This window comes from Balaenoptera ricei, chromosome 10, assembly GCF_028023285.1.
Source record: "Balaenoptera ricei isolate mBalRic1 chromosome 10, mBalRic1.hap2, whole genome shotgun sequence".
Taxonomy (NCBI): domain Eukaryota; kingdom Metazoa; phylum Chordata; class Mammalia; order Artiodactyla; family Balaenopteridae; genus Balaenoptera; species Balaenoptera ricei.
Genome location: NC_082648.1, coordinates 100,821,133 through 100,843,737, shown reverse-complemented (window position 1 = coordinate 100,843,737; position 22,605 = coordinate 100,821,133). Strand labels below are relative to the sequence as shown.

Genomic DNA, 22,605 nt, shown 5'->3' with positions numbered 1-22,605 from the left:
AGGTACCGCATGAGAGAGAGAGAATTCTTCTGCCCAAGCATGGAATAAAAGTCCTCCCCCTCGGTCTGACTGATCAGCCTAAGTCATGTGCCCACCCTGGGACCCGTAGCAGTTGCTATGCCATCTACTGTCTGAGTTAGACTGATCAGCCTGTACCCCCACAGGTGGAGTCAGGCCGTCTTCTTTTGAGTCACCTGCTTGAATGAAGGAAAGGAGGGAGGCAGCAGTTCGGGAGCTGCTGATTCGCATCAGATGAGAGATGACACTCACGTGAACAGGCAGTGGAAACGGGTGACCAGTCAGCAGACTGTACCCATGTTAAGCGTGTAGAAAATTCACGTGTTGGTAGCTGATAGGCGTCAGTGGAGAGGTGGAAGGATAACAGTGTCCGCTGGGATGGGGAGCCCCAGGGAAGTGCAGATTGATGAGTTAAAGTTGGGCCATGTTGCCTTTGGAGTGAGTGTGGACGATCTAGGGGGAGAGGTGGTTGGATTGGTGTATCTGGGGCCCTAGCAAAAGGTCGGAGCTGCAGAGATTGGGAAGTAATCAATATCTGTCTTTATAAATCCATGTGCCCTTTCAAACACAAAATCTTACATCCTGCTTTAATGTTATTTAAAACTTCTAAGTACATTAAGTATAATGATTAAAAACAATTCAAATGACTTACAGAATTGAGCCTGCTTCCCAGCTGACACTGATGGCCTCTGCAGGCAGGCAACCTCCTGTCTCTTGCACCTTTGGGGATCCAGGCAACTTTATTCTTCCCTCGTCATGGCAGGGTGGGTGGGCACCAGGAGGAGGCTGGGCAGCTCAGACCCTGTATTCCAGCACGTTCAGTGTTGCAGTTGTCAGTGAAGTTATTCCCCCTGCTGGCACTGTCCCAGACAGTGCTTGATCACCTCCAGAGTCAGGGAGCTCACTACCTCCTGAGACAGGCCCTGTCTTCCAGATGGACATACCTACCCGTGAACATTAATTGGCCCCCTTGGCTTTCCCCTACTGTGAGTAGCTCTGCCCTCTGGACCGCTTGGAGAGAGCATGGAGCTGGATGTCTCCCTGTGCCTCAGGCATTTGCAGGAGCCGCCAGGTTTGCTTTCAGTTCCCTCTCTTCAGGCTGGCCACTTCCTGGCTCTCATAGCTGGAGCCTGGCCTCAAAAATCCCTCTTCGACCAGGTAGAGGAGAGACTGCTTCTTCCCACGTGGTAGCCTCTTGCAAAGCACTTCTAGTACTGCTGAGACGGGGCAGTACTGCTTCTGGTTTGGCTGTGGGAACGCTTCCGGTTCCACTGGGGAACTTCTGGTTCCGCTGTGGGACACTTCTGGCTGCCCCCTTTCCTGCTTCTCCGCAGAGCCTGTGGAGGTCTGGGTGGGTAGGTTGAACACCCCCTCCCCTCTGCTGCCTTGGGGGGTTGCACTGGTTCGAATCCCACTTACAGCCCTTCTAGGTATGTGACCGTTGCCAAGGGTTTGGCCTTCTTGTGCCTCGGCTTCTTCGATGCCCTTGTAAAATTGGAATAACGACGATGGTGCCTATGTCTCAGAGTTAGCGTGGGGACTGGGTCGATGATGACGCGTGGTGTCGCCCCCCGGGACTTGGGCATAGAAGCAGCTCATTGAATGTTAACTAGACTCCCTCCTATTGCTCTCCAGGGTCTCTCAAATCTCTCTGGAACTTCAGAACTGATAGCTCTTTGACCCCTGATGGGAAGTGTTGGGAAAGACTTAAAACAGCAAAAAGGGTGACCTTTACAAAGGCTATTGGGCATTGTTTATGAGACAGAAGCCTTTGTTGTAACAAGGAAACTGGAGCAGTAGAAATTCAGACTTGAGACGCTGATCTGGAAGGAAACTCTGGGGGGAGTATGTGGACTTTTCTCTCATTCCAGAGGTTACATTTTTTGATGGTGTGCAAAGTTAATTTATTGCATACCCCCTGCCTCACAAGTAATGAGGTCTCCACCTCTGGGAAGCTTTCAAATATCCTGAGAAGAGGCAGTTTGGGGGGATTTTAGGCAGGGTCCCTGCATGCTGTTATGTTAGTGTTGAGAGGGCTTCAAAGGGGGCAGATATGGGTGGGAATCTTGCCTGCTTCTCTGTAGGGGGGGATCTGAAAATCACCCCAAACATGCCTGGCACGTGGCCCTGCTCCCCAAGGCAGTGGCCAACCTCGTGGCAGAGCCAGGATCTTCATCTCTGTAACCTTTGGGTCCCCTGCCCCCAGCAAGGACTTTAGTGAATACCTGTTGAGTCACCCCCTAACCACTCATGTCCTGGTGACTTCAGCGGTGGGGGGAGAGGGGACCCCCAGGCTCTTCCTCTGACACCTCTCATGCACCTCATTTTGCAGACATCGACGAGTGTGAGAATGACTACTACAACGGGGGCTGTGTCCACGAGTGCATCAATATCCCGGGGAACTACAGGTGCACCTGCTTTGACGGCTTCACGCTGGCACACGATGGACACAACTGCCTGGGTGAGTGATGCAGCTGTGCCCTGCCCGCTGGGCACACCCTGCCTGTTTCTCAGCTCCAGCTGGCAGTTCTGGGGGTAGTGGGAAGGATTGCCCTCTTTTGGTTCCTTGTATTAGTTTGCTAGGGCTGCCGTAACAAAAAAAGCACAGCTTGAGGGGCTTAAACAACAAGAATTAATTTTCTCACAGTCCTGGAGGCTAGAAGTCCAAGGTCACGGTGTTGATGGGTCTCTTTTTATTCTGAGGCTTCTCTCCCTGGCTTGCAGCTGGCCCCCTTCTCGCTGGGTGTTCACATGGTCTTCTCTCTGCGTGCAGGTATCTGATGCCTGTCTCTCTCTCTCTGTCCTAATCTCCTCTTCCTATAAGGACACCAGTCATACTGGAGTAGAAGCTATCCTAACAACTCATCTTCAACATAATTACCTCTTTAAAGGTCCCACCTTAAATACAGTCACATTCTGAGGTACTGGGGCTTAGACCTTCAACATACGAATTTGGGGGAAACCACAGTTCAGCCCATAACAAGGATTCTTACACACCTCCAGATTCTCCTGGTTCAAATACATATATTTTTAAAACAGGTCATTGTATAAAATTGATGAGTAATGCAAACTTTCTGGGTAAAATTGGGAAAACGTAGAAGAACAAGGAAAAACTGGAAAGTATCTTGGTTACGCTGGTGTGTTTGCCTTCAGGCGTCTCTCTGCAGCCAGGTGTGATTACACTGTAGTTGCGATCAGCTACCTGGCCCCTGTTATCACCCTTTTCCTAGTTGCCTCATAGTTTGATAAGTGACTAACAACCCGGGGCTGCTGTAACAAAGTAACAACTGAGTGGCTTAAGCTACAGAAATTTATCCTGTTGTAGTTCTAGAGGCTAAAATCTGAAGTTGTGGTGTCAACAGGGTTGGTTCCTTCTGGGGGCTTTGAGGGAGGACCTGTTTCATGCCTCTCTCCTAGCTTCTGGTAGCCTCAGGCTTTCCTTTGCTTGTAGATCACATTCTCCCTCTGTTTTCACATTGTCTTTGCTCTCTGCATGCCTGTCTCTGTGGCCAAATGTCCCCTTTTTCTAAGGACACGGTCATATTGGATTAGGGTGCACCCTACTGACCTCATCTTAACTTGATCATCTGCCAGTAACCTATCTCCAGAAAGGGTTACTTTCACCGGCACTGGGAGTCAGGACTTCGCCGTCTCTGGAGGGATGTAATTCAACCCATAATAGAGGTGGTTTGCAGCCTGTGGCAGGAGGAACATCTCCTGGTAGAAACCACATGGTCTCAAAGCAGATGCCCCGGTCCCCCAAGCCCTCTTCTGCTACCGGCTGCTGAGTGACCTGGGGAACGATGGCTGGAGCCTAGAGGGTAAGACCGTGGACTTGGCCGGAGCGTGGTGCGGCTGTGAACCCGTTCTTAACATCTCTGAGCCTCAGTCACTTGTTGGTAAAGGGGGGGGTGTGCAGAGCAGCTGTCTCACACGCTGCTGTGAGCAGAAATTGCGATCGTGCCCAGACGGCTGAGAAGTGTGCCTGTCCCGGGGCTCTCAGTCCTCAGAGCGGTTCCTGTCACCGCGATTGCCACAGGGGTAACGCGCTGTCTGCCTCGTGAGGTTGCGTGTGAGGATAAGATGGCACAGTGAAGTGAAGTGGCTGGCACTTGGTGAGTATAAATAGTCAACAAACAGGCATTCGTATTACTGTAGGTGACTCAGTCACCCTTCTGTGCTTGGACGTTTAAGTTGTTTGCTTATTTTGTTTGTTTTTACCAGCAGAATCCAGAGGTGATTCTGGGCATAAAACTTTTTTTCTTGTTTCCCCAACTGTTTGCTTAGCAAGTCTTCCCGGAACTACTGGGCCAAAAGGATTATTTGGATTCTTTTTTATGGCTTTCGATGCAGTGCTTCCTGGAAGGGCTCGGTAGACCTTCCATTGTGCCAGCTGTTTTTTTGGTGTATGGCATAGGAAGCTGGACATCCCAAGTGCTCCGAAACTTTTCCAGAGTTAGCGGTGTATTCGTCTTCATTTCCTCTGTTTTTGTTGAATGCGTATTGGATCTCGGATTAGCTTGTTGTGGGAAACAGATCCGTAAACATGTAATTACACCCCAAATAAGTGCCAAAACGGAGGTCTGGACTGTTAAAGCCCAGAGGGGTCTGTGAAGAGCTACCCCTGCATGGGGTCGGGGTGGGGGGGCCTGACTCCTCAGGGGGACTGCATCGAACAGGTAGGCGAGCAGTTTACTGGGTCGAGGGCAGAGCCTGCGTGGAGAGCTGTGGGTGGCTCCTCAAGGCCGGGCTGCGGGGGCGGGGCGGGGGGTGTGGGGAGGAGGAGCGGGAGGTGGGGCTGCCAAGGCAGGCAGAGCCTTTGGTGAGATCCAGGAGAACCGAGGCTGTACGGCATTCGTTGTCCCAGACGCCAGGTTCAGTTGGCGAACAGAAAACTGTTCAAGTTTTCTCTCGTTTAATCCTCCCTAGAGCATAAGCATTTAACTTTACTAGTTGCTCGCCCCTTTTTCCAGATGATAGAGTACATTTCAGAAATTGATTAGTCCATGAAGGCAGAGCTGACGGTCTCTATGAACAGCAGGCGATATCCCCAGTGGTCAGGAAGACGGACCTTGGGAACTGCCAGTTCTGGGCTCAGATCCTGGTCTGCCAGTTATCAGCTGTGTGACCTTTGGCCATCTCGCCTCCAGGCCTCAGTTTCATCACCTGTAAAACAGAATTCGCAGTCCTCTGTCTTGCACGGCTCTTGCGAGGACTGAGTGGGATGGTGGATGTCGAGCATCTTGAGAGTGCCTGGCACCGAGCGCACAAACGTAATGGGCATCAGTCTGGTCATCGACTTGCAGACCAGGTGTATTGCGGTGAGCTGGTCTGACGCCCCCGAGACCTTGTGGGGGGCTGGGCCTGCCATCTGCAGCCCCCGGGCTGCGTCGGACACACAGGCTCCCCTCCTCGTCACAGCTCTCTTAACCTGGGCAGTCACCTGTTTGTAAACACCCTTGTTCTTGGCTACGGCAGGTGTACCCAACGCCTCCAGGCTAATGGAGTCTGTGCAGGTCTTTGTTTCAACCCCAGGATTTTCACTGCGGATTCTTTTTACACTAATCAATTTAAGGAACTGGGTAAGACTCCACCCACCCCCGCCTCCGAGCACAGATTGCAACTTCGTACGGCTCTAACTCACACATATGGCAGCCGACAAAAGGCTCTCTCTGTTGCTCCTCTGCTTTTAGCTGGGGCAGACGCTTCCCGACAGACCTCCTTATGTTTGGGCTTTTTCCTTCTCAAGACAAAACTCCGGCTCTAGAGAAGACAGACCTTGGCTCCCACTGGCTCCAGCCCCGCCTGACCGCGTAAGCTCTCAGAGCCTCGACTCCCTCACCCATAAAACGCTGAAAAAGTGCCCAGCACAGTGTCAGGATCATGGAGGCTTATAGATACTGGCTGAAACAAGTAACACTGTATGAGGAAGCTGGACTTGCAGTTGGAAGATGTGACCCAAATTCTGTCACCACCACCCATGAGTTCTATGTCGGAGACCAGTTACTGACTTTCCATGTGTCAGTGCCCCTAACTGCAGAGTGGGTCAGAAATGCCTGTCTCGGGGTCACTGTGACAATTAAATATGAAAGTAGACCTGGAGAGCTGAACATACTGATGTGACATTCTCCGCGGGTGCTGGGTGTTGGCGTCATTTTCTTGCAGAGGTTTCAAGCTGGCAGCCCACAGCCCTCCTCCAGCCTGTAAACGTGTTTGGTCTCTCCCTGCCATGTTGACGATATGATCGTGACGGTGGTGGTGATGGAATTATTTGTCGACATTTATAAATCAAGGGGTGTCACATAAAAATCAATATTTCCAGCATTGTTCCTGCTTGGCCATAGTCACCCGGCCCCTGACTTTGTGGGACTTGGGCAGGGGTGCATATCCCATGTGGTCAAATGTGGAAGTCATTACGAAGCTTCCAACTACAATATGTTCAATCTTTTCTACCTCGACAAGTATTCCTACTGACTTGGAAGGCTAGACTGGAATTTAGAAATCTAGGACTCCTTGGAGTTTTGTGCCAGAAAGAGGTAGTGTGGGCAGTGCCTGCTGCCCGCCCCTTCTTCTCACCCCTGGCTCCATCCTACACCACAGGGAGCCTGAGGACACCCTAACCTGAGTGTGTAAGCTCTGGCCATTTGCCCCCAAACCATCTTCCCTTTGGCTTGGTCCTGTTATTTGTCCCTCTGAGAAGAGACAGGCTTGAGCCATTTGGACAGGGAGTTTTGGGGTCTCAAACACCCAGAATGTGGTCTAGAAGGATGGGTATGTGTTCCAGGTGCCATGACCCCCTGGGGACTCCTTACTCTATGGGAAGGGCTGCAGCCACAGGAGGGGCAGCACAGGGACCCTCAGGGCATGGAGCCAAGAGCAGGGGCACCTCTTGCCCACGTCTCAGTGTGGTACCAGCAGCAACGGCAGGAGCCGCACCATGGCTGCCCCCTGCGGAGGGTGTGTGTACGTCCCTGATTGCTGCACTCCCCACCGCTCCCTATTGCTCACAACCTGTTGGTCATTTAACTGCCTGCTCGGTCTCAGTCGGAATTGTGTTCACGCTGCCTGATGAAGCTTCCAGCGCAAGGCCTGCCCTCAGTGGGTGTTTGGTGGGGGTGAGTGGTCGGAAGATTCTGTGTTCTGCATTCTCGCGCTTTGCGCGGTCCTGACCGTCTCTGGTCAGTCACTCTGAGCCCCACTCCACAACCCATCACCCGTCAGGGACAGTTAGGCCTGTTTGCGTCTCCTGTTGTTTTGTCTCCAAAAGTCTGGGTCAAAAGTCTCGTCCGGTTGTAACATTCCGCTGTCAACCACCGCTGAATTCCTTTGGGATGATGGCTGGAGTCGAGCCTGGTCAGCACAGTTTGAAAAGCATTCTGAGCTAACTAGGAGAAATGAGACTGATGGCTGAAGGGTTATTTTCTTGCCTGGGTTTTCACAGTTGAACCTTTTCTTTTCTTTTGAACAAATGAGGTTATTTTCTTGTGGAGATGGCTTGCCTGGGACTGTGTCCTGGAGGATGGCCAAATCTGTCCTCTGGGGAGTAAAACCCTGTTTCTATTTGACATCTTTATTGAGGAATTTCTCAAATATAACAGAAAATGACACCAGAGGGAATTGAAACCATGATGAGATCCTTGCTCAACCCCAAATGACTGCTTTTAGCATTGTAATTACTTGAAATAGCAGTAGTTCTGTTTGAAAAATATTATTCCAAACTCCATGCAATTGGACATAAGAGCAATATTTAGGCTAATAGAATAAGATTTTTTTCATCTTAAATTAAAACCAGCAGTGGATAATTTTTTCCCGACTCCACAAAGCAAGGCTCCTTTCTCCCTAAAGCCATTAGTTCACTTAGCCAGATGTTTTCTGCGACCCCAGTCTTTATCTTGACTTACTGAAAAATATGGTTCTCAAGTTGCTCACGGTCTGAATTTTGGACTTGCTTCTCAGCACTTTTTCCCCTGATGAAGAGGAGTCATCTGTAGCCAGGTTCAACAGAAAAGCTGTTTTGTTAACCAGATCACTACATTCCCGTTAACACTTATGGAGCACCTACCATATGCCCGGGCTTGTGCTAGATAGTCAGCTTCTCTTAGGTGAGATGAGGGGACTTTGGCCGCACCTCTGCCGTGCACCTGGAGTCGCCCAGGATGTCGTGCTCACATTCTGTCGTTTAGTTCTCACAGCATCCATAGGCAGAAGCCATTAGTATCCCCTCTTTACAAATGAGGAAACTGAGGCTCAGAGAGGGAAAGTGACCTATGTAAGGTCACACAGCCAGTAAGTGGTAGGGCTGGGACCAGAGCCCAGGTCTGTGCATTTGCCAGTTCAAGCTTGTAAGCCACTACCCGCCCCTTGCCCCATGGCACCCAGAACAGAACCAGCTCTGGGAGGCTGGTCCGGATCAGGGAGGGGCTTCCTTCCCTGGGGGTTAGATATGCCCTGCTCTGAGTTTGGGAGTCACTGAGAAACCCTAGCATCTGCCAAGCCAGGCTGGTGGGTGGCGTGCTGAAGGGCGTGAGGGCGGCCCCTGCTCCAGAGAGTTCCCCCAAATCTGTACTGCCTCCCAGGCCAAGGCAGGATCTTGCCGCCCATGCAGGAGCCTTGTGTCACCCTTGAGCTTCTTTGGGGCATTGTCTTACCCCGTGTGAACGAGCAGAGCCCTGTTATTACTGAACCCTCTCGTGTGGCTCCCATCACTTTCACAGGAGCACCCAGTTCTTCTGCCCGCCGGCTCACGAAGCCCTCAGGCCAGGGTGCTTGCTGCCAGCCTCCTCTCCTCACCTCTCATCCTTGCCCACCTGTGCCCTCTGGCCCAGCCTTCCTTAAATCCACATGGTCCTTCTACCCCTCCCTGCTGTTCAGGGCTGCTCCCTGAGACCCCTCCCCCCACATGACCTGGTGAGGTCCTACTCGTCATTCGAGACCCAACCTCCATCTCCCTTTGCTCCAGAGTCTTCTGTGACCATGTCGTACACACCTGCACTGTGGTTCTGCGCTGGGGTCCTCCCTTCTTCTCCTGCAGGCAGAAGCTATCTTGTTTATCTCATCTTCCTCCTCAGAATCTAGTGTGTCTGGCATATCACAGGCACATAATAAACATTTGTAGAATGAATGAATGAATGAGCTTGAAGAGGGTCCTCAAGCTCAGCAAACGTCTGTGCTGGGCACATAGCAGAAATCCAGGTGAATTAGATGGAGCCCGTGTCGCAGGACTCCCAGGTTCATGAGAAACACAGAAATGTTCACGCTTCTAATGACAGGTAGAAAGGGCTATATTCGCAGTGACACAAGCCTCCAACCTAGTATTCATCCATTTGTTTATTCAAAAAAATTGTTCTGAGCACCTGCTGTGTGCCAGACCTGGTTTTAAGTGCTGAAGATACAGTGAGTGGTGAACAAAAGCAACCAAGCACCCGCACTAGGGAGGGGGGAAGACACTGCACAAGTAAACTCATAACTCAGTAAAGTAAGCTCAGTCAGGTCAACTTCAGTGAAAAATAATAAAATAAGGTGATAGAAAGTGATGGAGGCAGGATGACAGTGTTGGAGAGGGTGGCATTCCTGTTACTATTGCTGCATAAAAACCACCCCACACTTAGTGACATAAAACACCCTTTGACTCTGCTTGCAGATTCTGTGGCTCAGGAATTCAGACAGGACGCAGCAGGGATGGCTGTCTGAGCTGCACGGTGTTTGGGGCCTCAGCTGGGAAGACGTGAGGCCAGAGATGACTTGATGGGGGCTGGACTCATCTGGAGGCTTCTCTGCTGACGTCTCACGGTTGATGTTGGTTGTCAGCCAGAACACTTACGGGCAGCCTCTCGGTGCGGTCTTTCCACATGGGCTGGTGTGGGCTTCCTCACAGCATGGCCGCTGGGTCCTAAGAGAACAAGACACAAGTGCGTGGAAGTTTTCCAGTCTAGTCTCAGAAGTCACTTTCACCCAGCTCTACCTGTCAAGGCAGCTACAAAGGTCCATCCACGTTCTTGGGGGCGAGGCGGGGGGCACTTGGGGAAGGGGGCCTCAGGGAGGAGGAGGAAGCTGCCCTGTGAAGATCTGGGGAAGACCTTCCCTCCAGGCAGAAGGGGAGGACAAAGGCAGTGGCCCGAGGTGGCGACAAGCTGGGTGAGTTTGGGCACAGGTCACTGTGCCTGGAGGATCTGGAGGGAGGGAGAGGGTCTGGAGACAAGGTCGGGAGCGGGTAGGGCCAGGTCATGTGCAGCCTTGTAGGCCCTAGAAGGGAGTTGGGATTTTATTCTAAATTAGTTGGGAAACCATGGGACATTTTAACCAGGGATTGACATTTTAATTAAGAGATTTGCTTTCTGGCTGCTCAGTAGAGAATGTGTTACCTGGAATAAGAGGCAGAGACCCCTGTGGCGATTTGGGTCAGAGATGTTGGTTGGCCAGGTGACAGTGGTGGCAGTAATGAGAAGTGGTTGAATTCATGTATGGTTTGAAAACAGGACCAAAATGAATTGATGATGGACTAGATGTAAGAAGTGAGGGGAAAAGAGGAATCGAGACGGACTGCGAGTTTTTTGCTCGGAGTTACTGTGTAGCTGTGCTGCTGCGGCTGAGATGGGCAAGACTGGGGGTAGGACAGACTTTGGAATGGGGAGCGGGGTGAACTAAGAGTCTGTTTGGCCAAGTTCAATTTGAGATCATCCGTAGCCATCTGAATGGAAATGGTAGACAAGTTCAGAAGTCTGTGGGGTCGTCAGGTCTGGGGTTCGGGGAGAATGTGAGAGCCTAGAGCTTCTAAATGGCGTCAAAATCCAGAGCTCTTAACGTTCATTCGTTTCATACGATTCCGTGAGCACCTGCCCTGTGCCATGTCCTGGGCTGGGAGCTCGCAGCTGGGAGATGGATGACATAGTCCCAGCCGTCAAGAAGCATCGGGAATCAGCCTCCCTAGCTTTGAATCCTGGATCCATCACTTAACTGTGTGACCGTGAGCAGGTAACTTCACGTCTCTGGGCCTCTGTATCCTCATCTGTACGGTGTGGCTAATAGCAGTGCTTATTTGACAGGGGTGATGCAGAGACCAAATGAGATAAGCTTTGCAAGGCACGTGCCTGGCACACAACAGGGGCTCAACAGATGTGAATTACCTACTTATCACTTACTCCTGGTGTGCAAAGTCAGAATACTTTTTAAAGAACATGGATGTCCTTTCTGCGCTGGCGAAGAGGCAGGGAGATGAGCCCCATCCCTGAGCTGGGGGTGAAGCTCCGGGGACTGTTGGGGACTGTCCCTTGTGTTCCGCACGGTGCTCCTGCCAAACGAGCCACTGCTCACCACCCTCCCGGGTCAGAAACCTCTCCTCCCTCCTGCTCATCCATCGGCCGGGGTCACGTGGCATCAGGGCTTCCAATCCCAGCTCTGCCACATACTCATTTTGTGACCTTGGACCCTTGTCACCTCTTTCTCAGTCTCAGTTTTGTTTTCTACAAAATGAACATGATCCCTGTCTGGTAGGATCAGATTGTGCAGGTGACACCACAGGGCATCAGGCAGAGGGAGAAGAGGAGGAGGGGAGCCCGGGAGGCGGCAGCAGGGCCCAGGAGCCGAGCCGCACATGTGGGAGGGAAGCACCGCAGAGGCCCAGATGCTCCGCGTCGGTTCAGCGGTCACAGCTCTCCCTGCGCCGGGCTGCTCCGTGGCAGGATGAAAGGGCCGCGCTCCAGCCCTTTTGAAGGCGCCCTCTCTCATCCTGGAGGACAGCTGGAGACAATGTGTTGCTCCCTTGAACCCCTAACGAAGGCTCGAGTTGCCTCTGTTTATTTGTCTTTATACTTCAACAGCTCAAATGCATTTCTTACTGGGAAAAAAAATGCTGAACATTTTAATGTAAAACTAAACAGCTTCGGACAGTCATATACTTACTCCATAAACACCAATATTTTTCAAGGTAAACTGGAGGGGTTTCTTCCTGTTCTATTTACGCCCTCCCCTCCCTGCTTTTCCCTAGTCTTGGCCCACATTCAGGTGGTCTAAACACACTTGGTTGGAGGGATTTGCTGTCAAAGGACAAGTTGGATTCAGACTTGCTTCTCCTCCCAGCTTTTTACAACTGTTAATCTGATGGAAATTCTTTGGCTTGAAGAAAAGAAACACACGGGACAACAGTGTGCATCTTTATAAATGGGCTTCCTTCTTTCCCCAAATCACTACAGAACCAGGGAGATCCTGGAGCGGGGAGGGAGGTGGGTTGACTGAGACCCAGGTGTGTTTTGGGGGGGGTGGAGTGGCCTTCTCCAGCCTCATGCCTGCAGCCAGCTCAGGACTGGGGGCTAGGGGGAAGGGGTGGGGCAGAGCAGAGGGGTGCTTCTTACAGAAGGGGCAGGCGAGTGCTGGGGGAGAAGGGCGGTGGGCCAGGAATCAGGCTCTTTGGGCCACGGACTTGCTGGGGGACCTTGGGAAACTCCCTAACCTCTCTGTGCCTCAGTTTCCCCATCATATGTGAAGTAAGGGATGGGATTCGACCAAGGGTTTTGCGATTTCGTGGGGTTTTGTTTCTAGCAGCAGACCCATCTGTTTCAAGCAGAGTCGTACGGTGGTCACGCTGCTCTGGCTGAAGGGGGGGCAGGACTGGCAGGGGTGAGATCCCTGCTCTCCGTGGAGCCCACCCCCACCTCCGCAGGGTCCCTGGGGGCAGGAGCACTGTCTGGAACCCCTTGGCCTGGCTGCTGTGTCAGAGCCCTTCTCCCTCCAACATCCTGTGATTCGATGACTTGGTGGCGTGGAGTGTCCCCAGGGACAATGGCCAAGCTCCTCGTCCCTACCAACTGCAGTCCCTGTCTACTTCTTTCTCCTTATTTCTCAGAACTGTAATCTCCAGCATGTCAAACAGCTTCCATTTCCCTCAGTGGTACCCCGCTTTCCCGCTCTGGCGTATCCTTACACCTGCTGTTCCTTCTGCCCGAATCACCCTTCCCCGTGCTCTTCAGTAACGCTTTCTTCGGCTGACCCCTACTTGTCACGACTCAGCTCGGGCATCAGCCCCTCCAGAAAGCTTTCCCTGAGTTGCACACCCTTCCCCTGGGGGCCTACAGCCCCCTCAGGCTGCCCTCTGCCTCAGCACTGAGCTCCTGGCTTGTCCCTGGACACCAGGGGCAGGTCTCTCCTGCCCTGGGAGGTCCTGGAGAGCCATGCTCCAGAGTGACTTAGCCCTGTGTTCCTGGGCCCAGTGCAGGCTGCTTTGTGTGATGGAGGGATGGGCGGTTGGCCGGTGAAGGGGACAGAAGGTTGGATTCTGACTCTCCAGGAGAGCATGGTTTGACTGTGGTGCATGCACAAGCCTGGCATGGGGGCAGAGCTTCAGCGCTCTCAGAACTTCTGCGATCTGCGTGGCGGTAGCAGGGGCGGGCGGCGGGGGGCTCTTAGCAGCCCGCGTGACTGCAGCCCCCTGTGGCTGGCTGAGCTTAGGACGCCCCCATCCCCGTCCTCATCTCCAGGCCCAGCCCCTTACAGTCTCTGTTGTAGATGAGGGGAGAGCAGCGACCTAGGAAGCAGACGGCTCAGCCTTGGCTCCCAGCTCCCTTCCTAGCAGTGCTTTGGGGCCAGCCCTTCACTCTCACTGTTCTTACCCCAAAAAGAGCAGTGATGATGTCCCCGGGAGGGCGCTGTAGGCGTCAAGCAAGGTGGTCTGTGTGGCGGCAGGGGGGCACCCAGCGGGCGGCAGGAGCCTTCGCTGCCTCTCCTTCCTGCTCTCCCTCTGGTTGCATGTTCAGGTCAGAGACCACATCACAATACGAGGCGGCCCTTCCCATTGGTAGGACTGTGTTGAAATCTGTTGTCGATCGCCCTGTGCCAGCCTCGCCTTTGAATAGGTCTCAGTTTGGTGACCCGGGGAAGAAGTCTTGCTCTGTCCCAGGGCGGAGCATGCCAAGTCCATAAACAGCAAAGAAAAACACCCAGTTGCAGAGGACAGGCCAGGCGAGCAGACACGTTCCTTCATCTTTCTTGTTTGCAGTTCATATGCCAAGGGCTGGGTCAGAACTCAGAGAAATAAACAGAAAATAAGTGTCTTGTGAAGGCTCTTTAAAAATACTTCACCACCAAAACATATGCCCCAAACCAGAACTGAACCGTGCGCCTGAAAAGGGGCATTTATCAACGAGTAAGTGTGCCCCGGCGTATCCAGTACCGTTCTTCCTCTGCCAGTAACCTTGCTTACTTTGGAGCAGTCTGTGCCCTGGGTGGCGATGGGGTCACCCTGGACGTTTGCCGGGCCTGGCTGCGTCTGCACAGATGCTGCAGCGACCATCGTTTCCCAACACCGACAGGCTGTTTATAGTGGCCATTCGCCACCCCCGTGCCTCGCCTGCTCCAGCCCCCTCCCTGGATCTGCCTCATCCCAACCATACGCAGCTGGAAATAGACTAGCCGGCAGTGCGGGCTTGCACCCGCTGGCACTCCTTGTTTGTGGGAAGTCGGTAGCCATGGTGGCAGCCTTCCAGCTGCTTGGTCTGGGGTCTTTAGTAACCCCTCAGGTGTTACCTTAATGGTGGGAGAGGATCCCACAGGCCGACTTGCCCTGCCCTGGCTTACGTGCTGGCCGCCAAGGGGTCAGATGCCAGTGAAGTCATCTGGATGAGCCTTGGTGGAGGCCTCTCTGAGTGGGATCCTCCTGGGGCCCCTCTTGCCCTTGTAGGAGTCTGGGGTCCTCGGCCTGGCAGCTGGCTTCTCGGGCTCCGGGCTCCGCCTGCCACTCCAGCCTGGCCTTCTCTCCATGTGAATGCGAAGCCTGTCCCCCTGCCCTCTGTGCTTCCTCCCACCTGAGGACGTCTTCCCTTGCCTGTCCCGAGTGCTCCGTCCATCCTTCTGCACCTCTTCCCTGGCCTTCCCGGCAGCCCGACTTGGTCCCCACGCTGCCCTTGGGCCGACCAGAGTCAGGGTGCTCATCACGCAGAGCTGAAAAGGTCTGTTTACTTATCCATCTTCCACAAGTGTAATAATTATACAGAAACACTCAGAGAAATCAATAGAAAAGACAGAAAATAATTCCCCCATTAGCTCGCCACCGCAACAGGTCAACAGCTTTCATGTCCTAATGTTCTTGTCCGATATCATCTGTGTGTAGAACTGACTATATATGGTTATGATTGTGCACTGATGTGTGTACGCTGCTTCCCCCCGCCCCAGAAGACGTTTTTCACTCTTGGTGTGTCATCACGTAGCTGAGATGTGGGACTGGAATCGGAGTCCAGGATGTGGTGGGCCTGGCGGCCTGTGGCCGTCTGGTTGGGAGAAATGATTTGTAACCTCTGGGTCAGCAGCTGAGCCCCTGAGTGCCCGTATCTGCCAGGTCAGGGGGGCCAGAGGTTATTTAGATGTGACTGGCACTCTCAGGGAGTTCTGGGCTCTGTGCAGAAGTACTCCCAGAGTGGCATCCTGGGTGTAATTAACACTACACCGAGTACTGGGATGAGAGGGGGGAGGGATGGGGCCATCTCACCCTGCCAGCAATAGGTGAAAGGTCACCAGGTGGGGGCGGAGGTGGGGTGAGGGCAGCAGGGAACAGCAGGTGCAAAGCCTAGAGGTGAAAAGCCTCGGTCAGGTAGGAGAGTGGGCGCAGAAGTAGACAGTGGTGTGTGAAATGGTGGCCTGTCAGCAGAGCCACGCGTGCCGATTGCTCTCCGAGTCTGAGATCTGGAGATTTAAACCTGCAAATGTAGGAGTGGCAGGGGAATCACCTTTGGCTGCATCTTGGGCACGTCAGATGCAAGCCTGGTTCCGAGCCCCTCCTTCGACAGCCACCAGGGCCCTACCTGCTACTCCAGCTTCACCAAACCCGTGCAGGCGTGTGCATACACACACACACACACACACACACACACACACACACACCCGGCAGGCATCCCACGCCCAAACACACCTCTCCTTGCGCTGGTCCTCATGCAGTTCAGGGAGAGGCTCTCCTGCCTCTCAGTTTGGCTCCCGATCCCTGGTCTTACCTGGTCTTACCACTTCTCTCCCCCTGGTCGGGCAGCTCCCTGAGGACAGGCCTTGACCTCATGCTCACTGCCTATTCCCTGCCTTGTTGAGTGAGTGCATGAATGGACAAACACACGTGGCTAATCCCAGTTCTCTCGGGGAAGACATGGGCATAAGAAAGATGACTTCAGATGAGACGACTGTTCGTGCAGGTACGCTCTAAGGCGGGAAATCAGCAAACCGTGTGCAGAGTCACAGGGGTCTAACGGGGAATGATGAGAAGTAAAAAAGCTTGTGGTCTTTGCCCCGGGATCCCACTTCTGGGAATCCATCTGGAGGAAGAATCCCTAAAATAAAAAGGGCTACAGCTACCCAGACGTGTCCCTCACAGGGGAGTTTACTAACGGGGTGGAAGAGAGACAGCGCAGCGAGGTGGGAGGGCGGTCCCTGACGGCCTGGACAGCGGCAGGTGAGAAGGGCGGCCAGGACTGAGCCCCAGCATGACAAGGGCACTAAGTCAGCTTTCAGTGAAGAAGGGTGGGACGGTCACGTACAGAGTGATTTGTTACTAGCAGAAACTCAGCACGTGAAAAAAGGCCGAAATAAAATAGATGCTCATGATTGGGGTTGTGGCTAGAGTGTAAATTTGTTGATCTTTTTTCTTCCGCTGTTTTTCAAAATTCCTTGTAAATTCAAATTTTGGAATAATAAAAGTCTTATTGGACAAGTGATAGGGACCCATGCTAAGTTCTCGAGGGTAGGAATGCTATGGAAAGGTCGTGCCACAACCTGGGCTGGAAAGGGGCGGGGTAGGGTGGGGCTAGCCACGGGGAGGCACACGGGGTCCTTCCGGGGCTTTAGCCAAGCCCGGTGCTGCCTTTTCCACGAAGCTCCCTGGTGCCCATGTCAGCCTCCACCTCTGCCCTCTTCCAGCCCCTCTGCCTGCTACTTTCTTAAACGTGTCAACTCTATTGGCATAAAATCATTTCGCAGTCTTGTTGTGGCTGCGTGACCCACCCAGTGCCTGGCAATGAGGGGCTGCTGAGCGTGGGACGGAAGAGGCCGCCTCGCAGACAGCCAAGTGAAGGAGCCGTGGCAGGCTGGGGCGGGAGCCCTCCCACTCACAGAGAACTCCCAGAGCCACTAGTGGAGGCCCCTGGCGGGAAGGAGGACGGGACCAGGCTTCCAGGAAGCACCCACAGTAGCCTGATAAGTGGAAAGGCCCAGATTTTATACTCAACAGCTTTGGAAGGTGGAAGAAAATGCTGAGTTTAATTGGGAAGATTTGATGCTTGAAGGTATTCAGAATTCCAGGCAGTACCAGTGGTGAGAAATTTATGCTGGAAGCAAGGCATTTGACCTGGCCAGAGTCAGGCGTGGTGGACCGGCCAGAGGACCTGTGTCCATCAGGGCGGCATGGGGAGCTCCTGGGCCCATCCTGATTCTGTGGCGTTCTTCCCAAGGCAGTGGGACACCCCCCCCCACCGCCTGCCCCATCCACAGGCCCGCGGAGGTAATCACAGCCAGCTGGGCCTGTTTCGTTTCTGAGGATGTTCACTAAGAACCCTGTCAGAGCATTTCCCCTTCTTTTCTCAGAGCTTGTTGCTTTGGTTCCAGGGTTTGGTTGGTTGATTGGCTTTTGTCCCCTTCCCTCTTTCCAGTCCTCCATTCTTATCCCCATCAAAAGAAATTTCTAAAAACTCCAGCGCCTCCCGTAGATGTCCAACCAGGATCACGTTCACAGCTGCACTGTGAGGGCCCGAGGGCGGGCGGACAGAAGCGTCCAGTTCCCATGCTGGCTCTGTCACCGCACATTGGTGACCGGGGGCAGGCCGCTCACTGCTTGGCGCTCCTGGTTATAACACCGCTGCTACTGCCCCGGGCTGAGGCCAAATGGGACACTGTAACGAGAGTGCCTGCACAGAGCAGGGGCTCCAGGAGCGGGGCTTCCCTTCCGTCTCCTGCAGCCTCCTCTCCTGCCCATGCTAGAGAGATTAAAGGAAGAGCTGGTCTTGCCATAGGTGGCATAGACAAAGGGCAATGAAGTGTCATTCAGCAGGGCATTCCGCTATCTTCAAACCCCTACCCGCTCCACCCGCTGCTGAAGCACTACCCAGTCAGAACGGCTTTTCTTCAGCTGAAGACTTTGGTCCTCATACTGGTGAAAGCACCCACAAAGCAGGAAGACACTTTGGGCTGTGCTGACCTACCAAGAGCCCCACGTGGCTCCGTTCGTTCACTGAGCACCAAAGCTCACGGGCTGGCAGCGTTTGAGGGCATCTGCTCCCACTCCATCCTGATCCCGCCGCAAGCTGCCCACAGGCGGGGCTGTGCTCTCCGCCACGATGGGGCTTTACTGCCGGGCGAGGCCGAGGCAGGCAGGCACCTGAGCACAGCTCTTCTCCCACCAGCCCTCACTCTGCGCCCCGAGGACCCACCAGCCAGCACTCACTCCCGTCACTCATCTAGAGCTGCCTCACTGGGCAGCCCCTCCAGGGCCACACAGCCCATCCCTGATGGGACAGGCCTGCAGCCAGGGCCTCGGGGCCAGAGCTGCCTCTCCCCACCAGTTCTCAGTCAGTCACTCGGTCCGCAGACGTGGATCATGTGCCCCGTGCACTGTTTAACACCCTGAGATGCAGCCTCACGCAAGATGCCCCTGTTCTCAAAGACTCTGTATCCTCCGGGGAGACAGAGGAACAAGCACAAAGCAGACACCAGTGCGTGGACGTACCGGATGACTACCAGGGGTTTTGGCTGAAGCGACTGTGGGTTGGGCTGCCGTTTGCTGAGGTGGAGAAGGCTGAGGGTGGGACCGGGCTGTGCTTTGTTCTCCTCCGTTTTTTGTTGTGGGAAGTGGAGTTAGGAGTTCGCCATGGGCCGTGTTCGGTTTGTCCTGCCTGTTGGACATCCAGGTACATACAGGCGCTGATCTCTGAGTCTGGAGGATGGTGGAGCAGGCAGGCCTAGAGGTTTGGGCAGTGTTGGCACGTTAAGTGGTTGGAAAAGCCATGGGACAGGGTGACTTCTTCCATGAACGGAGCCCAAGAGGAGCCCAGGCCTTATGGATGTGGCCCCCATAGGTGCACTGATCTCCTGGGGCCTGGTGCCGCCCAAGGCTCCTTTAAAGGAGGGATTGTCCATGAAATCGGAAAAAGTGATCCGATAAGCGTCTAGTATCAAGGATTATATATCTTATATAGAACTCTTACAACTCAACAGTAAAAAGGCAAACAACCCAGTTTAAAAGTGGGCAGAAGATTTGAATAGGCATCTCTCCACTGTTAAGCAGCTGATAGGCCTGTTCCCCCAAGAAGGGCGACTCAGGCGGTGAGCAGGCAAGAACCTACGTCAGGAGGGAGCAATTCCAGGAGCTGAGGCTGCTCCGCTGGGAGACCGGAAGGCCGAGGCAAGACTGACCTGCTATATAAATAAATAAACAAAATAAAATTCAAAAAAAAAAAAAAAAAAGACTGAGCACTCCCTTCGGATGCTCTTTGTTGTTGGTTTTCCAACTTGGGGGGGACTTTGCCATCCCCCAGAGGGTGTTCCCTCCTGTGACCCCTGGAGCACTTGTGCTGGCTTTGTTCAACAGTTGTTAACGTGTATTGGTGGCCTGTGTGAGCCAGACACTGTGCTAAGTGCTTTACCTCCATTATTTTCTTAATTCCCCAAACAACTCCAGATACTATTATCCCTGTTTTATAGAGAAGGAAACCAAGGCCCAAAATGGTTGAGCACCATGCCGAAGGTCACACAGCAAGTTACTTACTGAATCTTGTACCCCAGCTGGTGTGACCTGGGGGCCAAGAACCAGGACCCATAGGTAGTGGTCACAGGGGGACACCATGTAGATTATTATAAGGTGGAGCGGTCATCAGCTGGAGTTAGGCAGCAAACTCCTGGTCCTTAGATGTTCACTGCTGCTCAGCCATCACTGGGAGACCACAGGCAGCAGCTGGGATTGAAGGTGAGGCCCAGATGAGGAATGCAGTGACCAGACCCTGAAGGCCAGCAGCCTCAACAGAGCTCTGGCCTGCCCTGGGCTGGCTCCTTGGGTCTGGGTGTGAGCAATGGGCTTGCTGGTCTGGAAAGCTGACCCCACCAGTCATGTGCCTCATCTCCCAGCGCTGAGCTTGGACTCAGGCCCAACCCAAGGGGCTCGGCGTCAGAGCAGGGCTACAACGGGAGGCCCTGTGTCTCCCACACACAGCCGACCTGCTCTGGGGAGCCAGGAGCCCCAGAGAAGGCCCCAGCTGATGCCCAGACCAGGAGGTAGGCGGGTCCCAGGAGACTCAAGTCACACCTCCTGCCTGCTGTGCCAGCACCTCTGACAGCTCGGGGAGTGTCCTGGATCTGGCAGAACCCAGGCCCCAAAGCTCTAAGACCCATGTGTATTTTACCCGAAATCTAATCCATCTGGTTCTCATTTATTTACACTTAACTCATCAAATGCAATTTTGCAAGAGCCGCTCGATAGCCAAGAGGACTTTCTGCCTAAGCCTCCCTTCTGAAAGGAGCCTCAGAAGGGGGAGGGATGGGGCCTCAGCCCTCGGGGACCAGGAGGGCGTTCTCAGGGTTGGAGGTTGAGTTTGGTTTCTGAGATGGGCCAGTGCCTCTGTTCCCGGACCCTTGTTGGGAGCTGGGGTGCTGGGCCCGGGCACAGGGCCTGACACACAGTAGGCTCTTGGCAGCCAGGAGAACATGGGTGGGGTTCAGGCAGAACATAGAGTCTCTGTTTCAAATTGTGAGGCGTTCATGGGAAGCACAAAGCAACCAAAGCTGGATCCAGAAGTAATTTTTAGTTATTATAAATAGCTGCAAACCTGGATTCTGGGTCCAAAATAGGACAGACAGTCAGCTATTAATAAAAACAAACACCGGCACCTTGGGCCAAGAAGCAAACCTCCTGGGCAAACCACAGACCTGCCTGCAGAGGACTTTCAGAAGCAGGTCAACCTGCAGCCCGTTGGTGCCAGCTCTGGAATGCCTTCTTGCTGGAAAACAACCGCTTCCATCACCACACACGGGCCCATCCCAGATAGGACCCTTCAGCAGCTGGCGGGAGTGGAGGCGACCTTCTCCCCGTGAGCGGTGGGCACACTGAACAGAAGTGGGCAGAAATCACAGCTGAGATCTGTCTCTCCCGACCCCGGCGCCCATACCTGTGCTCATGCAGGGCAGAGTGAGGCGGGGACACCTGACCCCAGACCCCTTGTTTGGACTTGATCTTTGGTGCCGGGGTGCTGTGTCTTGTTCCGACTAGAGTCGTCACAGTGGGCCCTGGGATTGCGAGGGAGAGACGAGAGGCCGGGCGATCCAGGAGGAGCGTGTGGACACCTGTAGGGAGAGGCTGAGGCCCAAGGGAAGGCTGTGCCCTGGGAGTAGAGGCAGGACAGACGGGCAGGGTGAAGAGGGAGAGTCACCAGGCTTGGTGACTACTTGGGTGTGGGGCAAGCCCCCGGAGGGAGGGGGCTTCTCGGGCCAGGGTGGCTGGGATGGGGGCGGGCAGAGCCAGAACGAGGCCCCTCTTTGGCCCTCCTGGGCGCCCTTGTCCCCCTCCCTCCCTCCCTCCCACCTTCCGTGTCCTCACTGTGCGCCCGGCGTGGGGCCTCGGGCTGGGGAGCGGCCTCCGAGGAGCCCAGGCCATATGTCTTTACCCCAGACCGCACGGGACGATCTGTTTCAGAGGGTGTCCTCAGCGCCACCAGCTGGGGCCCCCAAGGCAGGGACTGGCTGCCATTCAGCTTCCTCCCCCTGCCAGCACCCTGGCCTGCCACCCACACCCCGACCCAGAAGAGCGGGGGCTCCAGCAGTTCCGGATGCAGCTGAAGACACGTCTGTGGGAGACGTGGGAGGGAGAACGTTCTCCCGGGGAGGCTGCGGGCCGGGACCTTCCCAGAGGGTGACCTGGCTGGACCAGGCAGCCCACGATGAGCTCTGTGCCAGACCCTCACATCGCTGGAGCCTTTGGGGTCCTTTCTCCACACTCTGTCCTTCAGCTCTTCTGCTGCCCATTAGAAGGGTTTCCCGAGAGGAGCCTCCTAGAGTCCGCCCCAGAACCCGCGGGGCCTCCGCTCCGCTCTGTAGCCAAGTCCCTGTGCCGAGGAGCTCCCTGCCTTCTGGGAACATTCAGCTGTGGTCATAAATAATGACGAAGGACCACGAGCTGCCAGCAGGATTCAGAGGTGGAGCGCTCCCCCGTCCCGTCCCGCTCGGAGCTCGCTCAGGGATCATGGATCGCGGATCAGAAACAGGCTTGGCCTCCACCCGAGGCCTCGGCGGTTGGTGACACTCTGGCTTGTTGTCTTCCCCAGGGACTGTCCCCTCTGCCAGCAGGACCGGTGGGAACAGGGGCCAGGAGGGCCTAGACAGGGCTGGCTTTGCGAGAGCCCTGGTGGAATCTTCTTGAGGAGGGGTGTGCCGGCCACAAAGCTTCCAGAACTCCCCTCCTGCCCAAGTAGTCGCAGGCCCTTCCCCACCTATGCCCCGCTCTGCACCTTCCACGAGACTTTGCTTCCACAACTCTCACTCCTCGCCCTCCAGCCTCAGGTCACAGATCTCTCCACCCTCGGCTCCCATCACTTCCTCCACAAAGCCTCCGCCTCCATGCTCGGCTCCCACACGCCGGATGCT

At 54.3% G+C, this 22,605-nt stretch overlaps 1 protein-coding gene across 1 annotated transcript in view; it reads left to right on the top strand.

The window, feature by feature from the left end:
* SCUBE1 (signal peptide, CUB domain and EGF like domain containing 1) overlaps nucleotides 1-22,605 on the top strand; it is a 134,925-nt gene that overhangs the window by 20,168 nt on the left and 92,152 nt on the right. Inside the window, exon 3 of the mRNA XM_059934890.1 lies at nucleotides 2,351-2,479. Within this exon, the coding sequence (XP_059790873.1) occupies nucleotides 2,351-2,479 (129 nt within the window). The remainder of the gene's footprint in view (nucleotides 1-2,350; nucleotides 2,480-22,605) is intronic.